At 43.1% G+C, this 25,735-nt stretch overlaps 1 protein-coding gene across 1 annotated transcript in view; it reads left to right on the top strand.

Annotated features, from left to right (window-relative positions):
* The first annotated feature begins 3,852 nt into the window (after positions 1 to 3,852).
* The window catches only part of LOC124115964 (chymotrypsin-like elastase family member 1), a 33,669-nt gene continuing 11,786 nt past the window's right edge, over positions 3,853 to 25,735 (top strand). Inside the window, exons 1-2 of the mRNA XM_048385250.1 lie at positions 3,853 to 3,903; positions 18,294 to 18,468. Of these exons, the coding sequence (XP_048241207.1) occupies positions 3,861 to 3,903; positions 18,294 to 18,468 (218 nt within the window). The 5' untranslated portion in view covers positions 3,853 to 3,860. The remainder of the gene's footprint in view (positions 3,904 to 18,293; positions 18,469 to 25,735) is intronic.

Here is a 25,735-nt window from a genome sequence, read left to right on the forward strand (position 1 = left end):
ACTGGTGTACTGGGGGACTGGACTACTGGGGGACTGTGGGGTACTGGACTACTGGGGGACTACTGGGGGACTTGACTACTGGGGGACTATGGGGTACTGGACTACTGGGGGACTACTGGGGGACTATGGGGTACTGGACTACTGGGGGACTGGACTACTGGGGGACTATGGGGTACTGGTGTACTGGGGGACTACTGGGGGACTATGGGGTACTGGACTACTGGGGGACTATGGGGTACTGGACTACTGGGAGACTGAACTACTGGGGGACTATGGGGTACTTGACTACTGGGGGACTATGGGGTACTGGACTACTGGGGGACTATGGGGTACTGAACTACTGGGGGACTATGGGGTACTGGACTACTGGGGGACTATGGGGTACTGGACTACTGGGGGACTATGGGGTACTGGACTACTGGGGGACTATGGGGTACTGGACTACTGGGGGACTATGGGGTACTGGACTACTGGGGGACTATGGGGTACTGAACTACTGGGGGACTATGGGGTACTGGACTACTGGGGGACTATGGGGTACTGGACTACTGGGGGACTATGGGGTACTGGACTACTGGGGGACTATGGGGTACTGGACTACTGGGGGACTATGGGGTACTGGACTACTGGGGGACTACGGGGTACTGGACTACTGGGGGACTATGGGGTACTGGACTACTGGGGGACTGGACTACTGGGGGACTATGGGGTACTGGTGTACTGGGGGACTTGACTACTGGGGGACTGTGGGGTACTGGACTACTGGGGGACTTGACTACTGGGGGACTTGACTACTGGGGGACTATGGGGTACTGGTGTACTGGGGGACTATGGGGTACTGGACTACTGGGGGACTATGGGGTACTGGACTACTGGGGGACTGTGGGGTACTGGACTACTGGGGGACTGTGGGGTACTGGACTACTGGGGGACTTGACTACTTGGGGACTGGACTACTGGGAGACTGGACGACTGTGGCCGATGTTGACGTCAGGAGGAAATGATGGTGTTAACGACGAATGGATCGGGGAGGTGGGTGTGACTTTAAATTGGCCAACTTCCATAGCGGCATGGGTTGTTCGCCTACATTTGTGTCTCAGAATCACAATCTCACAATCTTTGAAATTACATCAAATACAACATACCGTAGCCTTGTTAACATACGTGGGTGAACGTATTTTATCAATGTCACATATATCGATGAGGCACACGCCACCAGTGGCACATTCATGATTAACATAAAATTTAAATACCTAACCTTAGGCATTAACGCCAGTTTTAGGCTTCACCTCAGTGTGTCAGATGTTGTCTTGACGAGTGGGTGTTCACATTCGGCAACACGTGGCTGCATTATAAAACCATACTTTGCTCAGCAACCCTTGGTTGATTCTTTACCCTGTAAAGTACACAAACCAAATACCTTGCTCTCCGGTTTCACCTCATGTTTTGACTTAATGAAGACTGGCATGTCTCTTTACGAAACCGATCAGCTTTGGGTAGATAGGCTGAATACCGCCGTGATGCCCATGTGCTGACTGTCAGGTGTTGTGGGGGAGGTACATGCGGGGCGGGCGGCCGTGTCTTCTTGACGATTACCAGTCAGGGTTTGTTAGCATTTGGAAATATCATCGATCTGCCATCTCCGTCTGTTGACGAAACCGTTGCGAAACAATACACAAGTTTGGGGTGACATTGTAGACACATGGGGATGTTATCGTTAAACTCAATACAAGTTGTTAACATAAACGCAAAACAAATATAACAATGTTATTTAAGAAAACAAAATTCTCATCTTACGAGATGTTTCTGGAAGTGGCTAACACGATATGATCCTAAATTTGATGTACTGCGTTGATTCGGTTGCAAATTATTTGTCCACATGGTCCCCTCCGAGGTCCACATCCTTGTGCAAGCGATGCTGGAGTACCTGGACCCCGCTGCTGTAGAAAGCACCTTCATGCTGGAGTACCTGGACCCCGCTGCTGTAGAAAGCACCTTCATGCTGGAGTACCTGGACCCCGCTGCTGTAGAAAGCACCTTCATGCTGGAGTACCTGGACCCGCTGCTGTAGAAAGCGCCTTCATGCTGGAGTACCTGGACCCCGCTGCTGTAGAAAGTGCCTTCATGCTTGAGTACCTGGACCCCGCTGCTGTAGAAAGCACCTTCATGCTGGAGTACCTGGACCCCGCTGCTGTAGAAAGCACCTTCATGCTGGAGTACCTGGACCCCGCTGCTGTAGAAAGCACCTTCATGCTGGAGTACCTGGACCCCGCTGCTGTAGAAAGCGCCTTCATGCTGGAGTACCTGGACCCCGCTGCTGTAGAAAGCGCCATCATGCTGGAGTACCTGGACCCCGCTGCTGTAGAAAGCGCCTTCATGCTGGAGTACCTGGACCCCGCTGCTGTAGAAAGCGCCTTCATGTTGGAGTACCTGCACTCCGCTGCTGTAGAAAGCGCCTTCATGCTGGAGTACCTGCACTCCGCTGCTGTAGAAAGCGCCTTCATGCTGGAGTACCTGGACCCCGCTGCTGTAGAAAGCGCCTTCATGCTGGAGTACCTGGACCCCGCTGCTGTAGAAAGCACCTTCATGTTGGCGTCTAATGTCCTCCTCAGCAGACATGACGTCATCATCATTTCCAGAATGCATTTCATTCTTTACGCTTGGTGAGGGTGGAAATCTGACGGTGCCAAATCTGGTGGATACGGAAGATGTTCATGTAGTTCAAAGGTTCAAAGCATGGCAACAACAGACGTGTACAGCTTCATTATCCTGGTGGAACAACACATGTTTTGGGAGGTTTCCACGACGTTTAGCCTTGATAGTCTCCTGTAGTTGTTTACGCAGTGTTCGATATTAGATCAGAACTTTGGATCAGAACTTTAGATCAGAACTTTAGATCAGAACTTTGCAAGGTTTCTGAATCCTGTAAACAAACGCCCCAGGTCCCGAAACTAAACATCTAAATGTTAACAAAATGTTAAATGTTAACATCCAAACATGTCATCCGAAGAAGTCTGTCCCTTCAGCTGGCAAGATGATGGCTTTGGTTTTCTGGGATTCCACACGACTCCCACTTGTGGACCAACAACGGAAAGGTCAGAGCATGAATAGTCGCTATTATCCTAATCTGCTTACCAAATGCATCAAAATATCCAAGCTATACAACTAAAACTAAAGGTGTGTTGTTCCACCAGGTCAATGCACCTGCGCATCAGCAAGTTGTCACGAAGGCTGCCGTGCATGACCGTGGCCTTGAACTCGTTCAACATATTCCGTGTTCGGCAGATTTGGCACCGTCAGATTTCCACCCTCATCAAAATGTAAAGGAAGAACTTTGGTTAAAAAACATCATTTCTGCCGTGGAAGACCATGTATACGACCTGGAGGAGGCGTCCACACCTGCAGGGTCCAGGAACTCCCGCATCGTGGGCAGACGTGTGTCGGCCTTTGGGGGGAATTATGATAGTAATAATTATGAAGTAATAAGCAGGCTCCATGAATGCACACCAGTATCGTTAGTTGCAGAACTTTCCGTCGTATGGTTCAAGATATTTACAAAAAAGGGATCTATTTTGTTTGACAAACTGTTTTCAAGTAAAATTGGATTTAACAAAAAGTTGAAATTTAATCAAAAGTGAAATCGATGCTCGTTTTGTTACTGCGCTACTCATTGACCATGGAAAACAAATGATATTTGTCAATATTGGTAGTAACCAGCCGTTGCTGATGAGAGTTGTTGATACAAGAAAATAATCCATACTGCGCTACGTTTTAATGAGTTACTGCCAATGGCTACAGGTCGATGCGAGGGGATATATAACAGGGAGTTATCTCTTTAACTGTACAGCTTAACCTCAACAATGAAGGTGTTCCTCATCTGCTGCTATTTTGTCTTCCTAGCCGGTAAGCAATTTTTCGAAAGCCTGGTTTAAAAACACAAGCCTTAGGTTGACCATTCCAATGTAAAATGTTGCACCACTGCCACCTGTTGATAACTTTTTCACGCAACGTTCATTTTTGCTCGCATTGATTTTGACCTTTGTTCGTGGTATTACAGCGTTACATATCTTAACATTCGCGAACTAAATTTCACTACCCCTTTCTACGATTTCCAAACGTTCTCCCCGTATTACAATGATCGCTCACTGTCCTTTCATGTCCCCTACCTTTGACATATTTCCTAGGAATATTCCATCCTTCAGGTACTGTTCTATTCCCCTCCTTCGCTTTGATTTTCATGATTCCTCGCCATATTCCATCCATCAGGTACTGTTCTATTCCCCTCCTTCGCTTTGATTTTCATGATTCCTCGCCATATTCCATCCATCAGGTACTGTTCTATTCCCCTCCTTCGCTTTGATTTTCATGATTCCTCGCCATATTCCATCCTTCAGGTATTGTTCTATTCCCCTCCTTCGCTTTGATTTTAGATTCCTCGCTATATTCCATCCTTCAGGTATTGTTCTATTCCCCTCCTTCGCTTTGATTTTCATGATTCCTCGCCATATTCCATCCATCAGGGACTGTTCTATTCCCCTCCTTCGCTTTGATTTTCATGATTCCTCGCCATATTCCATCCATCAGGTACTGTTCTATTCCCCTCCTTCGCTTTGATTTTCATGATTCCTCGCCATATTCCATCCTTCAGGTATTGTTCTATTCCCCTCCTTCGCTTTGATTTTAGATTCCTCGCTATATTCCATCCTTCAGGTATTGTTCTATTCCCCTCCTTCGCTTTGATTTTCATGATTCCTCGCCATAGTCCATCCTTCAGGTATTGTTCTATTCCCCTCCTTCGCTTTGATTTTAGATTCCTCGCCATAGTCCATCCTTCAGGTATTGTTCTATTCCCCTCCTTCGCTTTGATGTTCATGATTCCTCGCCATATTCCATCCTTCAGGTATTGTCCTATTCCCCTCCTTCGCTTTGATTTTCATGATTCCTCGCCATATTCCATCCTACGATATTGTTCTATTCCCCTCTTTCGCTTTGATTTTCATGATTCCTCGCCATATTCCATCCATCAGGTACTTTTCTATTCCCCTCCTTCGCTTTGATTTTCATGATTCCTCGCCATATTCCATCCATCAGGTACTGTTCTATTCCCCTCCTTCGCTTTGATTTTCATGATTCCTCGCACTAGTCCATCCTTCAGGTATTGTTCTATTCCCCTCCTTCGCTTTGATGTTCATGATTCCTCGCCATATTCCATCCTTCAGGTATTGTCCTATTCCCCTCCTTCGCTTTGATTTTCATGATTCCTCGCCATATTCCATCCTTCAGGTATTGTTCTATTCCCCTCTTTCGCTTTGATTGTCATGATTCCTCGCCATATTCCATCCATCAGGTACTTTTCTATTCCCCTCCTTCGCTTTGATTGTCAAGATTCCTCGCCATAGTCCATCCTTCAGGTATTGTTCTATTCCCCTCCTTCGCTTTGATTTTCATGATTCCTCGCCATAGTCCATCCTTCAGGTATTGTTCTATTCCCCTCCTTCGCTTTGATTGTCATGATTCCTCGCCATAGTCCATCCTTCAGGTATTGTTCTATTCCCCTCTTTCGCTTTGATTGTCATGATTCCTCGCCATATTCCATCCATCAGGTACTTTTCTATTCCCCTCCTTCGCTTTGATTGTCAAGATTCCTCGCCATAGTCCATCCTTCAGGTATTGTTCTATTCCCCTCCTTCGCTTTGATTGTCATGATTCCTCGCCATAGTCCATCCTTCAGGTATTGTTCTATTCCCCTCCTTCGCTTTGATTTTCATGATTCCTCGCCATAGTCCATCCTTCAGGTATTGTTCTATTCCCCTCCTTCGCTTTGATTTTCAAGATTCCTCGCCATAGTCCATCCTTCAGGTATTGTTCTATTCCCCTCCTTCGCTTTGATTTTCATGATTCCTCGCCATAGTCCATCCTAAGATATTGTTCTATTCCCCTCCTTCGCTTTGATTTTCATGATTCCTCGCCATATTCCATCCATCAGGTACTGTTCTATTCCCCTCCTTCGCTTTGATTGTCATGATTCCTCGCCATAGTCCATCCTTCAGGTATTGTTCTATTCCCCTCCTTCGCTTTGATTGTCATGATTCCTCGCCATAGTCCATCCATCAGGTATTGTTCTATTCCCCTCCTTCGCTTTGATTTTAATGATTCCTCGCCATAGTCCATCCATCAGGTACTTTTCTATTCCCCTCCTTCGCTTTGATTTTCATGATTCCTCGCCATAGTCCATCCTTCAGGTATTGTTCTATTCCCCTCCTTCGCTTTGATTGTCATGATTCCTCGCCATAGTCCATCCTTCAGGTATTGTTCTATTCCCCTCTTTCGCTTTGATTGTCATGATTCCTCGCCATATTCCATCCATCAGGTACTTTTCTATTCCCCTCCTTCGCTTTGATTGTCAAGATTCCTCGCCATAGTCCATCCTTCAGGTATTGTTCTATTCCCCTCCTTCGCTTTGATTGTCATGATTCCTCGCCATAGTCCATCCTTCAGGTATTGTTCTATTCCCCTCCTTCGCTTTGATTTTCATGATTCCTCGCCATAGTCCATCCTTCAGGTATTGTTCTATTCCCCTCCTTCGCTTTGATTTTCAAGATTCCTCGCCATAGTCCATCCTTCAGGTATTGTTCTATTCCCCTCCTTCGCTTTGATTTTCATGATTCCTCGCCATATTCCATCCTAAGATATTGTTCTATTCCCCTCCTTCGCTTTGATTTTCATAATTCCTCGCCATAGTCCATCCTTCAGGTATTGTTCTATTCCCCTCCTTCGCTTTGATTGTCATGATTCCTCGCCATAGTCCATCCATCAGGTATTGTTCTATTCCCCTCCTTCGCTTTGATTTTCATGATTCCTCGCCATATTCCATCCATCAGGTACTTTTCTATTCCCCTCCTTCGCTTTGATTTTCATGATTCCTCGCCATAGTCCATCCTTCAGGTATTGTTCTATTCCCCTTCTTCGCTTTGATTTTCATTATTCCTCGCCATATTCCATCCTTCAGGTATTGTTCTATTCCCCTCCTTCGCTTTGATTTTCAAGATTCCTCGCCATATTCCATCCTTCAGGTATTGTTCTATTCCCTTCCTTCGCTTTGATTTTCATGATTCCTCGCCATATTCCATCCTTCAGGTATTGTTCTATTCCCCTCCTTCGCTTTGATTTTCATGATTCCTCGCCATATTCCATCCTTCAGGTATTGTTCTATTCCCCTCCTTCGCTTTGATTTTCATGATTCCTCGCACTAGTCCATCCTTCAGGTATTATTCTATTCCCCTCCTTCGCTTTGATTGTCATGCTTCATCTCTGTGTTATAGCCTTCGGGTACAGTTTTAGTGCCGTCCTTCGATATAATAAAATATTTTTTCGCATACATGTCGGATGACAAAAGTGCTTCCTTGGCACGGAAAACGTATCACAGAACAGATAGTTGTCTTGTTCAGCGGGGATAATTCTTCAAACAACGTCAACAGTCTACGCCAACGAGCAGATAAATACGTAGGTTATGCAACTTCAAAGGGAGCTATATGAGATCCTGATGTCGGTCTTCTAGGGCGCACGTGACTCTTGGACTAGAACACTGGGTCTTCACATAACGACAGCCACCAAGTTTCCACCGTGCTTCTTTCAGCAGAAATTTCTTGTGGCTAATTGTCGCTTTTATTATTACCCTACGATTTACTGAGAACCAAGAACAAAACAAACTCGAATCCGACAGCAACTCACAAGGTAACCATGGTTACCCGGTGGCACTTACACTGTCAAATAAGTGTTTAGGATGTGGACACGGACATGACGTGTTTAGATCTAAACATGATTAGGAATGTGTTTGATCTGTCCTCAACGGGAAAAACCTTTGGTGTGTTCTATCCAAACGCATTTAGGTGAACACACATGAAATGAGCAATCGTTTCACAATATCCCCATAACAAACACAATTTCCCCCTGAACCATACATGTTCAGAATTTATACACATTAAAACATGTATATGTATATGTAAGTATTATCTACGTATATGTAAATGTCATCTACGTATATGTAAGTATCATTTACGTATATGTCAGTGTCATCTACGTATATGTAAGTATCATCAACGTATATGTCAGTATCATCTACGTATATGTAAGTATTATCAACGTATATGTCAGTATCATCTTCGTATATGTAAGTATTATCTACGTATATGTAAGTATCATCTACGTATATGTAAGTATTATCTACGTATATGTAAGTATCATCTACGTATATGTAAGTATTATCTACGTATATGTCAGTATCATCTACGTATATGTAAGTATTATCTACGTATATGTAAGTATCATCTACGTATATGTAAGTATTATCTACGTATATGTAAGTGTCATCTACGTATATGTCAGTATTATCTACGTATATGTAAGTGTCATCTACGTATATGTCAGTATCATCTACGTATATGTAAGTGTCATCTTCGTATATGTAAGTGTCATCTACGTATATGTAAGTGTCATCTACGTACATGTAAGTGTCATCTACGTATATGTAAGTATATCATCTACGTATATGTAAGTGTCATCTACGTTTATGTAAGTATTATCAGCGTATATATAGAATACTAAACAAGCCCCCGTGTGATACCAATTTTATGAAACGAGGGAATAGTTCTGGTACCTGACGAGCGAAAGCGAGTCAGATACCATAACTATTCACGAGTTTCATAAATTGGTTTTACACGGGAGCGAGTTTAGTATTGTATTTATTACTGGCTATTTATAACGTTTTTAGAATTATACTGTTGAGTGTGAATTGGCTGACACCTACACGATCCACGGCATAATCCAACTGAGTTTAACACAGTAATACTTCAAATACGTCAAAAGTTGAAACGTATGAATTTAATACCATCCAACGGTTCACCTTTAGAATTCAGGCGTCCGTTCCACAAAATTATCGTAGCGTTAAGGTTATCGCAACTTATATACTTTAACTTAGACCAACGACTGTCGTCGCGCTACCGTAAGATCGCCTTGTGGAACGGGGCCTTGCACCTCAAAGTTTACAATCACGTCACAATACCCGATGACGTAATTTGTGGAATTTTGTTGCAAGATCCTTCGGCGAAACAATTCCATGTGACGTCAATCTAGCAACAAGGTTGCTGGGGTCATCGAGTGTGCATAAGCTCCTCTCAGTTATCTATCATCTCCACACGCAATGTCGTTGAATAAGCCAAGGGATGTTGAGAGCTTTCAATATTTGTTCGTGAAACGTGTTCCGAGAGTACATAAGCACGCGTTTTGGTATTACACAATGTGTAATACAGCTGTATGTTTATTATATGGGTGATCTCTTCACGAGCAAGTAATAAATTTCAGTATCATCTACGTATATGTAAGTATCATCTACGTATATGTAAGTATTATCTACGTAAATGTAAGTGTCATCTACGTATATGTAAGTATTATCTACGTATATGTAAGTATCATCTACGTATATGTTAGTATCATCTACGTACATGTAAGTGTCATCTACGTATATGTAAGTATCATCTACGTATATGTAAGTGTCATCTACGTATATGTAAGTATTATCTACGTACATGTAAGTATCATCTACGTATATGTAAGTGTCATCTACGTATATGTAAGTATTATCTACGTATATGTCAGTATGATCTACGTATATGTAAGTATTATCTACGTATATGTCAGTATCATCTACGTATATGTAAGTATTATCTACGTACATGTAAGTGTCATCTACGTATATGTAAGTATTATCTACGTACATGTAAGTGTCATCTACGTATATGTAAGTATTATCTACGTATATGTCAGTATGATCTACGTATATGTAAGTATTATCTACGTATATGTCAGTATCATCTACGTATATGTAAGTATTATCTACGTACATGTAAGTATCATCTGCGTATATGTAAGTGTCATCTACGTATATATGTAAGTATTATCTACGTATATGTCAGTATCATCTACGTATATGTAAGTATAATCTACGTACATGTAAGTGTCATCTACGTATATGTAAGTGTCATCTACGTATATGTAAGTATCATCTACGTATATGTCAGTATCATCTACGTATATGTCAGTATTATCTACGTATATGTCAGTATCATCTACGTAGATGTTGGTATCATCTTCGTTGATGAAAGTATTATCTACGTATATGTCAGTATTATCTACGTATATGTCAGTATCATCTACGTAGATGTTGGTATCATCTTCGTTGATGAAAGTATTACGAACGTAGTTGATAAAGACATTTTAGACAGTGGCACTAATAATACCCTTCCATACTGAGAGAAGCTTGTCCAAGCGTCCCTGTCTTACCTCACTATATCTACAACGATATTTCGCCACAGGTACTTCTTTCTACTTAAGTAATCGAAACACGAATCTTGACCGCATTATTCCAACTATAAACAATATGACAAATTTATCTTACACACTCTCAATACCAACAACATTCGTTCTGTAAATGACGTCAGTGTCTCGCCTCAACAGGAAGTTGAACAAAGACTGTTGACAGCTTCCTTCATCCGGGTCCTCACCTCAACAGAGGAACATAACGTTACACCGACACCTTGAAATAAGCAATAAATTAATTGCAAGGACATCAAACAAACAACCGTTATCACCCCCAGCTGGCGGGGATTATCTGATATGTCCACTATCTGTTCATCTGTTATCTGTTGTCATGTTATCTGTATAGTTCATGTTAAAGAATTGGTAAATTGACGCCATCTTGTTAAGTTGATAGTTTTACAACCTCGACCAGATGCCATAAACAACTGTCCGGGTGAATAAGTGTTTGTTACAATGTATTTATTGCAGAGTAATCTATATCGTGTACATTGACCACATGTCATGAATCTTGATGACATTGATAATGTGATGGTTAGGTGAGAGAGAAGAATGTATGAAAATATATGTTAATTATTCCTATCACGTTATTATTGTCTGTTTATTGATATTTTTTTATAACATTTGCACTTATACGGATTAATACATGAATATAGGATAATATAAAAGGATCATAATTATGTTAATGTAGTTATATTTTCTGACAGCGTCATATTTCCCAAATACATTGATCCCACGTATATCGGCTAAAGGTTGAGTTGAAGTGAAATGGAGGTTAACGTTGCACCTATATAGCGACACGCATGCACGTGTGTGCGTGTTTGTGTGTGTGACTGCGTGTACTAGCCCGGACTTGTGCCTGTCTTAGCCCTTGAGATGCCATAGTTTAACATGAATACCCCACTCAGACACGGTATACTCCGGTGTTTTATCACTTTATGCCGAACGCCAGACAGAGTAACAACAAGTACCATCTTTTAACGTATTTTAGTATGACGCGGCCGGGGATCGAACCCCGTACCTTCCGCTCTCCGGGCGGACGCTCTACCCCTAGACCACGGAGGCGACCGGCTTTAGTTTGAACCAACACAGAACGTAACAAACAGTATGATGAAGCAAGTCGAATTAGGAGATAAACCTTTAATCGAAGATTAGAAACCTTTGCATTTTTATACCCACTACGAAATGGAAGGGGAAAATAGGAATGAATGCTGTCCGTCCGTCCATCCGTCCGTCACGTTTCGTTTCCGGAGCAGAACTAAAAAACCTTGAGAGATATGTTCACCAACCTTGGCACATAGATAGGGCTAGTGGTGAACTGGTACCTTTTGACAGTTTGGGGGGTTTTGAAAAGAATATTTTACGAGTCTCCAAAGCAATGACTTTGACTTTGACTTAAAATGGGAGTAATGCTCGTTTCCATAGCAGATCTTTAAAACCGTAAATATTTCCTGTCTTGCACACAACGGATGTGTCATATTGGGGTTATATGGGTATTTCATGCTTGTTTTCAATTATCTCAATTCTGACAACGTTAGATAATGGACAGGTGAACATGTTTAGGAATGTGTTTAATAGGCGAACATGTTTAGGAATGTGTTTAACATGTAAACATGTTTAGGAATGTGTTTAACAGCTGAACATGTTTAGGAATGTGTTCAGCAGCTGAACACGTTTAGGAATGTTTTTAACAGGTGAACATGTTTAGGAATGTGTTTAACAGGTGAATCTGTTTTGGGTCTAAACGTGTTTAGACTTGTATTCTCCAGGATATACCACGTTCACAACATTCTGTTGAATACCCCAACCCAGCCAGAAAATGACGGGGAAGCCAGACACCATCAATAGCAGTTTTCTGTCCTGCAGTGTGTCTGGGGAGTGTGACTGAGCATTGTCTGTGTGATGACAATACCCTGGGTAATCGACGTTGTTACAAATGTTTGTACGTCACATCTGTCGGGAAATCTAACTTCAGTTTCCAGGTAAACATGTATTCAAAATGTGGACAATGCTGTCAGAAAACCTAATTGGTTTTAAAAGCAGGACACTCTCTTCAACTGTAGTGTACTCGTTCATTTGTCAGCTTGACCACCTTTGTTTAGAAAATAAATTGTAGCATGATGTCACGTCCGGAAGGGTAGGTAACTTAATCGGCTTCCACTGTGGGTGTTTCCTCAAATACTCCCCAGAAGAGTAAGGGGTATTAGAAATAACAGTCGATTACAGAACCACAAACATGTAGCGACTGATGGTAATGGATTGATGAGAAAAGGGAAGGACTAGGTGTAACATGACAGTCAACAGAAAATCAACAGAACATGGCGATATATTGTCAATGTGCAAGCAGCCAAGAAAGATGACAGGTGTGTGTAGTCAAAAAATGAACGTTTGAGATGACTTGATCGATGCCCCCACGATTGGTCAAACATTCGTTTTTGCGGTGTGGTACGGTTCGAACCAATCTCCATATGACAATTTGAGGGAGTCTTTTCAACTCCTTTCGTGGCCCAGTTCGGCTAACGTAGCGGGTGGCCTTTGGCGTCTGCGTACACGTCTCCCAATCATGACCCAGACGTGCTCTGTGGAGAAAAACGAATAAGCAGAAAAACGACTTGTGTGTCACATACATCTAAGCAGAAAAACGACTTGTATGTCACAGACATCTAAGCAGAAAAACGACTAGTCTGTCACAGACATCTAAGCAGAAAAACGACTAGTGTGTCACATACATCTAAGCAGAAAAACGACTAGTGTGTCACATACATCTAAGCAGAAAAACGACTTGTATGTCACATACATCTAAGCAGAAAAACGACTTGTATGTCACAGACATCTAAGCAGAAAAACGACTTGTATGTCACAGACCTCTAAGCAGAAAAACGACTTGTATGTCACAGACATCTAAGCAGAAAAACGACTTGTATGTCACAGACATCTAAGCAGAAAAACGACTTGTATGTCACAGACAACTAAGCAGAAAAACGACTTGTATGTCACAGACATCTAAGCAGAAAAACGACTTGTATGTCACAGACATCTAAGCAGAAAAACGACTTGTATGTCACAGACAACTAAGCAGAAAAACGACTTGTATGTCACAGACATCTAAGCAGAAAAACGACTTGTATGTCACAGACATCTAAGCAGAAAAACGACTTGTATGTCACAGACAACTAAGCAGAAAAACGACTTGTATGTCACAGACAACTAAGCAGAAAAACGACTTGTATGTCACAGACATCTAAGCAGAAAAACGACTTGTATGTCACAGACAACTAAGCAGAAAAACGACTTGTATGTCACAGACATCTAAGCAGAAAAACGACTTGTATGTCACAGACATCTAAGCAGAAAAACGACTTGTATGTCACAGACATCTACGTAGAAAAACATGTCGTATGTCACAGACATCTACGTAGAAAAACATATCGTCTGTCACTGACATCTACGTAGAAAGGCATCTTGTGAGTGACAGATCTACACAGAAAAACTTCTTGCAGATCACAGACATCTACGCGGAATACGACTTTGCGTGTCACTGACATTTACGTCGAAAGAAAATACCGTCTTGTATGTCACATACATCAACGCAGAATAAGATCTTGTGGGTCGCAAATATTTATGCAGGAAAAGTGTTTGTAGGTCGCGGACATCTACCTACGCAGAAAATAAACATCCGGCAGGTCACAGACACTTCAGCAGAAAACGTCTTGTATGTCATAAACATATACGCAAGGAAATAACTTGCGGGTTGGGGACATTTACGCAGAATGACATTTTGTATATCACAGACATCTACTCAGAATAACATTGTGTTGGTCGCAGAATTCTATGTAGAAGAAAAAACGTCTTGTAGTTTCCAGACATGTACGTAGAAAAGTAATGTTTGGCAGGTCACCGACATTTAAGCAAAAACATCACTTGACCGGGCAAAGATATCTACGCAAAGGTCACAGACATATACGCAGAAGAAGATCTTTTTTGGTCGCAGGCATATACGCTGAAAAACATCTTGCAGGTCGCGGACATCTACGCAGAAAAACATCTTGGATGTCGCAGGCACATACGCTGAAAAAAAACCATATGACCGGTAATAGACATTTTATCAGAAAAGTTAGCTGTTGGCATGTCACAGACATTTAAGAAGTAAAAACCTGGAAGGTCACAGACATCAGCTGAAAATGAACCGATAACACAAGGGTGCAATAACACTTCCATAGTTAATTATAGTGGCAACACGTGAATAGTTTATCATGGTGGCAATACGTGAATAGTTTATTATAGTGGCAATAAGTGAATAGTTTATCATGGTGGCAACACGTGAATAGTTTATCATGGTGGCAATACGTGAATAGTTTATCATGGTGGCAATACGTGAATAGTTTATTATGGTGGCAATACGTGAATAGTTTATTATGGTGGCAATACGTGAATAGTTTATCATGGTGGCAATATGTGAATAGTTTATCATGGTGGCAATACGTGAATAGTTTATTATGGTGGCAATACGTGAATAGTTTATTATGGTGGCAATACGTGAATAGTTTATCATGGTGGCAATATGTGAATAGTTTATCATGGTGGCAATACGTGAATAGTTTATTATGGTGGCAATACGTGAATAGTTTATCATGGTGGCAATATGTGAATAGTTTATCATGGTGGCAAAACGTGAATAGTTTATCATGTCGGCAATACATGAATAGTTTATTATGGTTGCAATACGTGAATAGTTTATGATGGTGTCAATACGTGAATAACTTCTTTGAGTGGCATTTAGAAGTTGGTGTGATGAATACGTGAATAGTTTATTATGGTGGCAATACGTGAATAGTTTATCATGGTGGCAACACGTGAATAGTTTATTAAGGTGGCAACACGTGAATAGATTATAAGGGTGGCAACACTTTCACAGATAATTATGGTGGCAACACTTAAATAGTTTATTAGAGTGGCAACCCTTAAATAGCCCTGTTGATGTTAGTGCCCTGATATTGTTGTGATATTGCCTTCATGTTGTGATAGTGTCCTGATGTTGTGATATTGCCCTGATGGTGTTGTGATATTGCCCTGATGGTGTTGTGATATTCCCCTGAAGTTCTTGTGATTGTGCCCTGATGTTCCTGTGATATTGGCCTGATGGTGTTGTGATAGTGACCTGGTGTTGTTGTGATAGTGCCCTGATGGTGTTGTGATATTCCCCTGAAGTTCTTGTGATTGTGCCCTGATGTTCCTGTGATATTGCCCTGATGTTGTTGTGATACTGCCCTGATGTTGTTGTGATACTGCCCTGACGTTGTTGTGATATTGCCCTGATGTTGTTGTGATATTGCCCTGATGTTGATGTGATATTGCCCTTATGTTGTGATATTGCCCTGATGTTGTTGTGATATTGCCCTGATGTTGTGATATTGCCCTGAAGTTGTTGTGATATTGCCCTGATAGTGTTGTGATATTACCCTGATGTTGATGTGATAGTACCCTGATGTTGTGAGACTGCCCTGATAGTGATGTGATAGTACCCTGATGTTGATGTGATAGTACCCTGATGTTGTGATACTGCCCTGATGTTGTTGTGATATTGCCCTGATGTTGTTGTGATATTCCTCGATGTTGATGTGATAGTACCCTGATGTTGTGATATTGCCCTGATGTTGATGTGAGAGTACCCTGATGTTGTGATATTGCCCTGATGTTGATGTGGTAGTGCCTGATGTCCTTTTATAGTGCCCTGGTGTTGATGTGATATTACCCTGATGTTGTGATATTGCCCTGATGTTGTTGTGATACTGGCCTGATGTTTTTTTGATATTGCCCTCATATTGATGTTGTGATAGTGTCCTTATGTTATTATAATGCACTCATATTGATGTGATAGTACCTGATTTTGTGATAGTGCCCTGATGTTGTGATATTGCCCTGATGGTGTTGTGATAGTGCCCTGATGTTGTTTTGATAGTGACCTGATGTTGTTTTGATATTGCCCTGATGATGTTGTAATATTGCCTTCATGTTGTTGTGATAGTGTCCTTATGTTATTATAATGCCCTGATGTTGTTGTGATATTGCCCTGATGTTGTTTGATAGTGCCCTGATGTTGTTGTGATAGTGCCGATGTTCCTGTGATATTGCCCAGATGGTGTTGTGATAGTGCCCTGATAGTGTTGTGATAATGTCCTGATGTTGTGATAGTGCCTGATGCTGTTGTGATAGTGCCTGATGCTGTTGTGATAATGTCATGATGTTGTGATAATGTCCTGATGTTGTGATTGTGCCTGATGCTGTTGTGATAGTGTCCTGATGTTGTTGTGATAATGTCATGATGTTGTGATAGTGCCCTGATGCTGTTGTGATAGTGTCCTTATGTTATTATAATGCCCTCATATTGATGTGATAGTACCTGATTTTGTGATAATGCCCGGATGTTGTGATATTGCCCTGATGGTGTTGTGATAGTGCCCTGATGTTGTTGTGATAATGTCATGATGTTGTTGTGATAGTGCCCTGATGTTGTTGTGATAGTGCCCTGATGGTGTTGTGATAGTGTCCTGATGTTGTTGTGATAGTGCCCTGATGGTGTTGTGATAGTGCCCTGATGTTGTTGTGATAGTGCCCTGATGTTGTGATAGTGCCCTGATGTTGTGATAGTGTCCTTATGTTATTATAATGCCCTCATATTGATGTGATAGTACCTGATTTTGTGATAGTGCCCTGATGTTGTGATATTGCCCTGATGTTGTGATAGTGCCCTGATGTTGTTGTGATATTGCCCTGATGTTGTTGTGATAGTGCCCTGATGTTGTTGTGATAGTGCCCTGGTGTTGTTGTGATATTGCCCTGATGTTTTGATAGTGCCCTGATGTTGTTGTGATAGTGCCCTGATGTTGTTGTGATAGTGCCCTGATGTTGTTGTGATAGTGCCCTGATGTTGTTGTGATAATGTCATGATGTTGTTGTGATAGTGCCCTGATGTTGTTGTGATAGTGCCCTGATGTTGTTGTGATAGTGCCCTGGTGTTGTTGTGATAGTGCCCTGATGTTGTTGTGATAGTGCCCTGATGTTGTTGTGATAGTGCCCTGATGTTGTTGTGATATTGCCCTGATGTTGTTGTGATAGTGCCCTGATGTTGTTGTGATAGTGCCCTGATGTTGTTGTGATAGTGCTCGATGTTGTTGTGATAGTGCCCTGATGTTGTGATAATGTCATGATGTTGTTGTGATAGTGCCCTGATGTTGTTGTGATAGTGCCCTGATGTTGTTGTGATAGTGCCCTGATGTTGTTGTGATAATGTCATGATGTTGTTGTGATAGTGCCCTGATGTTGTTGTGATAGTGCCCTGATGTTGTTGTGATAGTGCCCTGATGTTGTTGTGATAATGTCATGATGTTGTTGTGATAGTGCCCTGATGTTGTTGTGATAGTGCCCTGATGTTGTTGTGATAGTGCCCTGGTGTTGTTGTGATAGTGCCCTGATGTTGTTGTGATAGTGCCCTGATGTTGTTGTGATAGTGCCCTGATGTTGTTGTGATATTGCCCTGATGTTGTTGTGATAATGCCCTGATGTTGTGATAGTGCCCTGATGTTGTTGTGATAGTGCCCTGATGTTGTTGTGATAGTGCCCTGATGTTGTTGTGATAGTGCCCTGATGTTGTTGTGATAATGTCATGATGTTGTTGTGATAGTGCCCTGATGTTGTTGTGATAGTGCCCTGATGTTGTTGTGATAGTGCCCTGATGTTGTTGTGATAATGTCATGATGTTGTTGTGATAGTGCCCTGATGTTGTTGTGATAGTGCCCTGATGTTGTTGTGATAGTGCCCTGATGTTGTTGTGATAGTGCCCTGATGTTGTTGTGATAGTGCCCTGATGTTGTTGTGATTGTGCCCTGATGTTATACGACATTGATGTCTTGTTCTGGCTGCAGCGGCTGGGCGAGTCCGGCGACTGATCGGAGGGGGAGATGCACAACCTGGTTCCTGGCCTTGGCTCGGCTCCCTACAGAAGCAGCTCAGTGGCTCCTTCATCCATCTCTGTAGTGTCAGCATTATGAACGACAACTGGGCCCTGACCGCCGGACATTGTGTCGACAACACATCATTGTAGGTACCTCACGCGCCCATCCAACCCCCTCACGCGCCCATCCCACCCCCTCACGCGCCCATCCAATCCCCTCACGCGCCCATCCCACCCCCTCACGCGCCCATCCCACCCCCTCACGCGCCCATCCCACCCCCTCACGTGCCCATCCAAACCCCTCACGCGCACATTCCACCTTTTCACACATCCACCCAACTTCCTCACACACATCACCTATTGTCTGCCGATTGTGATAGTGGTCACAGCAGGATACACATGGGGTTTTGTCTGCCGATCCTGATGATGGCCACAGCAGTATACACATGGGGTGTTGTCTGCCGATTCTAATAATGGTCACAGCAGGATACACATGGGGTTTTGTCTTCCTACACAAGAGATTTTGTCTGCCGATTCTGATTATTGTCACAGTAGGACACACATAGGGCTTTATGTGTGCAAATAGTGATAACGGATTCAGTGGTACACACTTGTTAATAGCTTTCACCAATCAGTCACTCACACCATGTACATTAGGACTCAATGTAAACTAAAAGGCAGAGGAAAATAAGTCGGGCCATCTTCCCAAGGCAAGGGAGATAACTAACAGTGAAAGTCCTTGCCGAACTCAGCTGGAAGCTCCAGCTCGATCGTAACGCCATCATTGGCTATTACAAGTTGACCAATCAGATCCCACCTCTCATGTCACTTGCATCTGCTCCAAGCAAATTGGCGGTGACCAGTCAGAACGATCTGATCGATAATCAAGATCTTTATTGTAACAAAACGTGTCTTACATCGCAAAGTCCATCAGATCACCTGAGCACCTTGAATAAAAACAGGAAATGATTTGGAAAATATCTGTTGACGCCCAGTTGGTGGTACACTATGCTTTGCAAATCCTGCAATCGCCCGAAATCTGCAGGACATTTTTCGAAACGGATGTCGGTTTCGTTACGTAATTTTGATTGTTCTATGCATAGACTCGTTAGTCCAGGGTAAATGTAACTCCATAATTCCTGCCAAGTTCGGCAAGGTTAGAAACTGGATTTCTATAGTCAGAAAACTCCCTTGCCTCTGGAAGATGAGGTCGGGTTTAAAGTATGTGTAAAACATAGAAAACAAAATAAGTTTGTTTAAAAGCAATTTTATGTTATAAAGTAATCACTGGATATTCGTCGTTTAGACACACACATTCAACACATGTACACGTGGGGTAAGAAAATTGACTTTGTATGTAGCATTTAATCTCTATCACTAATGACGTGTGTGAGCTCCCGCTGCATTAATGCACGCAATCACACATCTTCTCATGGATGACGTCAAACGTCGGATGACGTGATTTGGTATTCACTGCCATTCTTATCTCAGTGCTTGTTCAAGCTACTTGTAGGTTCTGCGCACCGTGAGGTCGACAATGAATCCGGCTGTGATCCCACAGACGTTCTATTGGGTTCATATCCGGGGAACAGGCCAGGGAAGAACATTGACGTTGTCCTTATTGCGAAAATCCTGAGTCGCGCTGGCAGTATGGGGTCTGGCGTTATCGTGCTGAAAAAAGTCCCCTATGTCTGGTTTTTAAGAAAGGGAGTACGACTGTTTGCAAAACTTGATGCCTGCACTCATTGGCATTCATATTGCCTTGGATTATCACTAAGCGCGCCTTCTTGTTGCCACAACTGCCGCCCATACAATGTCACTTCCGCCACTGTACATATGCACCTCGCGAACGCATGCTAGTGCCAAACGTTTTCCCCGACGTCTGTAAACTCTCTGTCTGTCGTCATTACGAAATAAACACACGTGTCTTGGGTCTGTCTGTCTGTGTCTTGGGTCTGTCTGTCTGTGTCTTGGGTCCTCCTGTCTGTCTGTGTCTTGGGTCCTCCTGTCTACCTTTGTCTTGGGTCCTCCTGTCTACCTGTGTCTTGGATCCTCCTGTCTACCTTTGTCTTGGGTCTCCTGTCTGTCTGTGTCTTGGGTCTCCTTTCTGTCTGTGTCTTGGATCCTCCTGTCTACCTGTGTCTTCGGTCCTCCTGTCTGTCTCTGTCTTGGGTCTCCTGTCTACCTGTGTCTTGGGTCCTCCTGTCTGTCTGTGTCTTGGGTCTCCTGTCTACCTGTGTCTTGGGTCCTCCTGTCTGTCTGTGTCTTGGGTCTCCTGTCTACCTGTGTCTTGGGCCTCTTGTCTGTGTGTGTTTTGGGTCTGTCTGTCTGTGTCTTGGGTTCTTCCGTCTACCTGTGTCTTGGGTCCTCCTGTCTGTCTGTGTCTTGGGTCCTGTCTGTCTGTGTCTTGGGTCCTCCTGTCTACCTGTGTCTTGGGTCCTCCTGTTTACCTGTGTCTTGGGTCCTCCTGTCTACCTGTGTCTTGGGTCTCCTGTCTACCTGTGTCTTGGGTCCTCCTGTCTACCTGTGTCTTGGGTCTCCTGTCTGTCTGTGTCTTGGGTCTCCTGTCTACCTGTGTCTTGGGCCTCCTGTCTAACTGTGTCTTGTGTCCTCCTGTCTACCTGTGTCTTGGGTCCTCCTGTCTGTCTGTGTCTTGGGTCTCCTGTCTACCTGTGTCTTGGGCCTCTTGTCTGTCTGTGTTTTGGGTCTATCTGTCTGTGTCTTGGGTCTCCTGTCTGTCTGTGTCTTTGGTCCTCCTGTCTGTCTGTGTCTTGGGTCCTCATGTCTACCTGTGTCTTGGGTCCTCCTGTCTACCTGTGTCTTTGGTCCTCCTGTCTACCTGTGTCTTTGGTCCTCCTGTCTACCTGTGTCTTGGGTCCTCCTGTCTACCTGTGTCTTGGGTCCTCCTGTCTGTCTGTGTCTTTGGTCCTCCTGTCTACCTGTGTCTTTGGTCCTCCTGTCTACCTGTGTCTTGGGTCTCCTGTCTGTCTGTGTCTTGGGTCCTCCTGTCTACCTGTGTCTTGGGTCCTCCTGTCTGTCTGTGTCTTGGGTCCTCCTGTCTGTCTGTGTCTTGGGTCTCCTGTCTACCTGTGTCTTGGGTCCTGTCTACCTGTGTCTTGGGCCTCCTGTCTACCTGTGTCTTGGGTCCTCCTGTCTACCTGTGTCTTGGGTCCTCCTGTCTGTCTGTGTCTTGGGTCCTCCTGTCTACCTGTGTCTTGGGCCTCTTGTCTGTCTGTGTCTTGGGTCCTCCTGTCTGTCTGTGTCTTGGGTCTCCCGTCTGTCTGTGTCAAGGGTCCTCCTGTCTGTCTGTGTCTTGGGTCTCCTGTCTACCTGTGTCTTGGGCCTCTTGTCTGTCTGTGTTTTGGGTCTGTCTGTCTGTGTCTTGGGTCTCCCGTCTGTCTGTGTCTAGGGTCCTCCTGTCTGTCTGTGTCTTGGGTCCTCCTGTCTACCTGTGTCTTGGGTTCTGTCTACCTGTGTCTTGGGTCCTCTCCGTCTACCTGTGTCTTGGGTCCTCCTGTTTGTCTGTGTCTTGGGTTCTCCTGTCTACCTGTGTCTTGGGTCTCCTTTCTCTCTCTGTCTTGGGTCCTGTCTGTCTGTGTCTTTGGTCCTTCTGTCTACCTGTGTCTTGGGTCCTCCTGTCTACCTGTGTCTTGGGCCTCCTGTCTACCTGTGTCTTGGGTCTGTCTGTCTGTGTCTTGGGTCCTGTCTGTCTGTGTCTTTGGTCCTTCTGTCTACCTGTGTCTTGGGTCCTCCTGTCTACCTGTGTCTTGGGTCCTCCTGTCTACCTGTGTCTTGGGTCTCCTTTCTCTCTCTGTCTTGGGTTCTGTCTACCTGTGTCTTGGGTCCTCCTGTCTACCTGTGTCTTGGGTCCTCCTGTTTGTCTGTGTCTTGGGTCCTCCTGTCCACCTGTGTCTTGGGTCTCCTTTCTCTCTCTGTCTTGGGTTCTGTCTACCTGTGTCTTGGGTCCTCCTGTCTACCTGTGTCTTGGGTCCTCCTGTTTGTCTGTGTCTTGGGTCCTCCTGTCTACCTGTGTCTTGGGTCCTCCTGTCTACCTGTGTCTTGGGTCCTCCTGTTTGTCTGTGTCTTGGGTCCTCCTGTTTGTCTGTGTCTTTGGTCCTTCTGTCTACCTGTGTCTTGGGTCCTCCTGTCTACCTGTGTCTTGGGCCTCCTGTCTACCTGTGTCTTGGGTCTGTCTGTCTGTGTCTTGGGTCCTGTCTGTCTGTGTCTTTGGTCCTTCTGTCTACCTGTGTCTTGGGTCCTCCTGTCTACCTGTGTCTTGGGCCTCCTGTCTACCTGTGTCTTGGGTCTGTCTGTCTGTGTCTTGGGTCCTGTCTGTCTGTGTCTTGGGTCCTCCTGTTTGTCTGTGTCTTGGGTCCTCCTGTCTACCTGTGTCTTGGGTCCTCCTGTCTACCTGTGTCTTGGGTCCTCCTGTTTGTCTGTGTCTTGGGTCCTCCTGTTTGTCTGTGTCTTGGGTCCTCCTGTCTACCTGTGTCTTGGGTCCTCCTGTTTGTCTGTGTCTTGGGTCCTCCTGTCTACCTGTGTCTTGGGTCCTCCTGTTTGTCTGTGTCTTGGGTCCTCCTGTCTACCTGTGTCTTGGGTCTCCTGTCTGTCTGTGTCTTGGGTCCTCCTGTCTACCTGTGTCTTGGGTCCTCCTGTCTACCTGTGTCTTGGGTCCTCCTGTTTTTCTGTGTCTTGGGTCCTCCTGTTTGTCTGTGTCTTGGGTCCTCCTGTCTACCTGTGTCTTGGGTCCTCCTGTTTGTCTGTGTCTTGGGTCCTCCTGTCTACCTGTGTCTTGGGTCCTCCTGTCTACTTGTGTCTTGGGTCCTCCCGTCTGCCTGTGTCTGCCTATCGCTAGCATCCATGTTCTACACATTTTCATGACGTCAGCTGTACGGTAACGCGTTTTGTGTTTAAGCGATGTGTTTATATATTCTGCAGTTGGGTGATTCTAGTGAACCAATTAACTGTTAAAAAATATTGAATCAATTGTTGTTTTTTTAAACTGAACAATATGAGCATTTTCTATTGTCTCTTAGTTTATATACATATTATTAATGGAACTGTTTGATGAAATGAATGTGACAGGTTTTAACTGATTCATTCATTCATTCATGACAGCTGAGGCAGCTGACATTGAATGCACATGTGTTTCATGCCAGTCGGCTGTACATACAATTGAGTTCGACCGATGCTGAACGTCCCTGTAGAACAGTCATGTGGCAAGGCTCGTGTCATCTGTGTCATCTGTTCTCAATCATATCTAAATCAGAATACATGTAGCAAGCGTGACGACTATATAGTTGGGTGAGCAGTCAGCAGCATAGGAACAGGCTGTTGTTTCATCAACCCCTCAACTACAAAGGGGCCACACATTACATACGTACAGTCACTACAGGGATAAATTACATACATACAGTCACTACAGGGATACATTACATACATACAGTCACTACAGGATATATTACATACGTATAGTCACTACAGGGATACATTACATACTTACAGTCACTACAGGGATAAATTACATACATACAGTCACTACAGGGATACATTACATACATACAGTCACTACAGGATATATTACATACGTATAGTCACTACAGGGATACATTACATACTTACAGTCACTACAGGATATATTACATACATACAGTCACTACAGGATATATTACATACTACAGTCACTACAGGGATACATTACATACTTACAGTCACTACAGGATATATTACAAAGGGGCCACACATTACATACGTACAGTCACTACAGGGATACATTACATACATACAGTCACTACAGGGATACATTACATACATACAGTCACTACAGGATATATTACATACTTACAGTCACTACAGGATATATTACATACTTACAGTCACTACAGGATATATTACATACATACAGTCACTACAGGATATATTACATACGTACAGTCACTACAGGATATATTACATACATACAGTCACTACATGATACATTACATACATACAGTCACTACAGGATACATTACATACGTACAGTCACTACAGGATATATTACATACGTACAGTCACTACAGGATATATTACATACATACAGTCACTACAGGGATACATTACATACGTACAGTCACTACAGGATATATTACATACGTACAGTCACTACAGGATACATTACATACGTACAGTCACTACATGATACATTACATACATACAGTCACTACAGGATACATTACATACGTACAGTCACTACAGGATATATTACATACGTACAGTCACTACATGATACATTACATACATACAGTCACTACAGGGATACATTACATACGTACAGTCACTACAGGATATATTACATACGTACAGTCACTACAGGATATATTACATACATACAGTCACTACAGGATACATTACATACATACAGTCACTACAGGATACATTACATACATACAGTCACTACAGGGATACATTACATACATACAGTCACTACAGGATATATTACATACATACAGTCACTACAGGGATACATTATATACTTACAGTCACTACAGGATACATTACATACATACAGTCACTACAGGATATATTACATACTTACAGTCACTACAGGATACATTACATACATACAGTCACTACAGGATATATTACATACATACAGTCACTACAGGATACATTACATACGTACAGTCACTACAGGGATATATTACATACATACAGTCACTACATGGATATATTACATACTTACAGTCACTACAGGATACATTACATACATACAGTCACTACAGGGATACATTACATACATACAGTCACTACAGGGATACATTACATACATACAGTCACTACAGGGATACATTACATACATACAGTCACTACAGGATATATTACATACATACAGTCACTACAGGGATACATTACATACTTACAGTCACTACAGGATACATTACATACTTACAGTCACTACAGGATATATTACATACTTACAGTCACTACAGGATATATTACATACATACAGTCACTACAGGGATACATTACATACGTACAGTCACTACAGGGATACATTACATACTTACAGTCACTACAGGATACATTACATACATACAGTCGTTACAGAATACATTACATACATACAGTCACTACAGGGATACATTACATACATACAGTCACTACAGGATATATTACATACATACAGTCACTACAGGATATATTACATACATACAGTCACTACAGGATACATTACATACATACATACATACAGTCACTACAGGATACTTTACATACATACAGTCACTACAGGATATATTACATACATACAGTCACTACAGGGATACATTACATACATACAGTCACTACAGGATACATTACATACATACAGTCACTACATGGTACATTACATACATACAGTCACTACAGGATACATTACATACATACATACAGTCA

The sequence above is a fragment of the Haliotis rufescens genome, unplaced genomic scaffold, assembly GCF_023055435.1.
Source record: "Haliotis rufescens isolate VD_foot unplaced genomic scaffold, xgHalRufe1.0.p SCAF_56, whole genome shotgun sequence".
Lineage (NCBI taxonomy): Eukaryota > Metazoa > Mollusca > Gastropoda > Lepetellida > Haliotidae > Haliotis > Haliotis rufescens.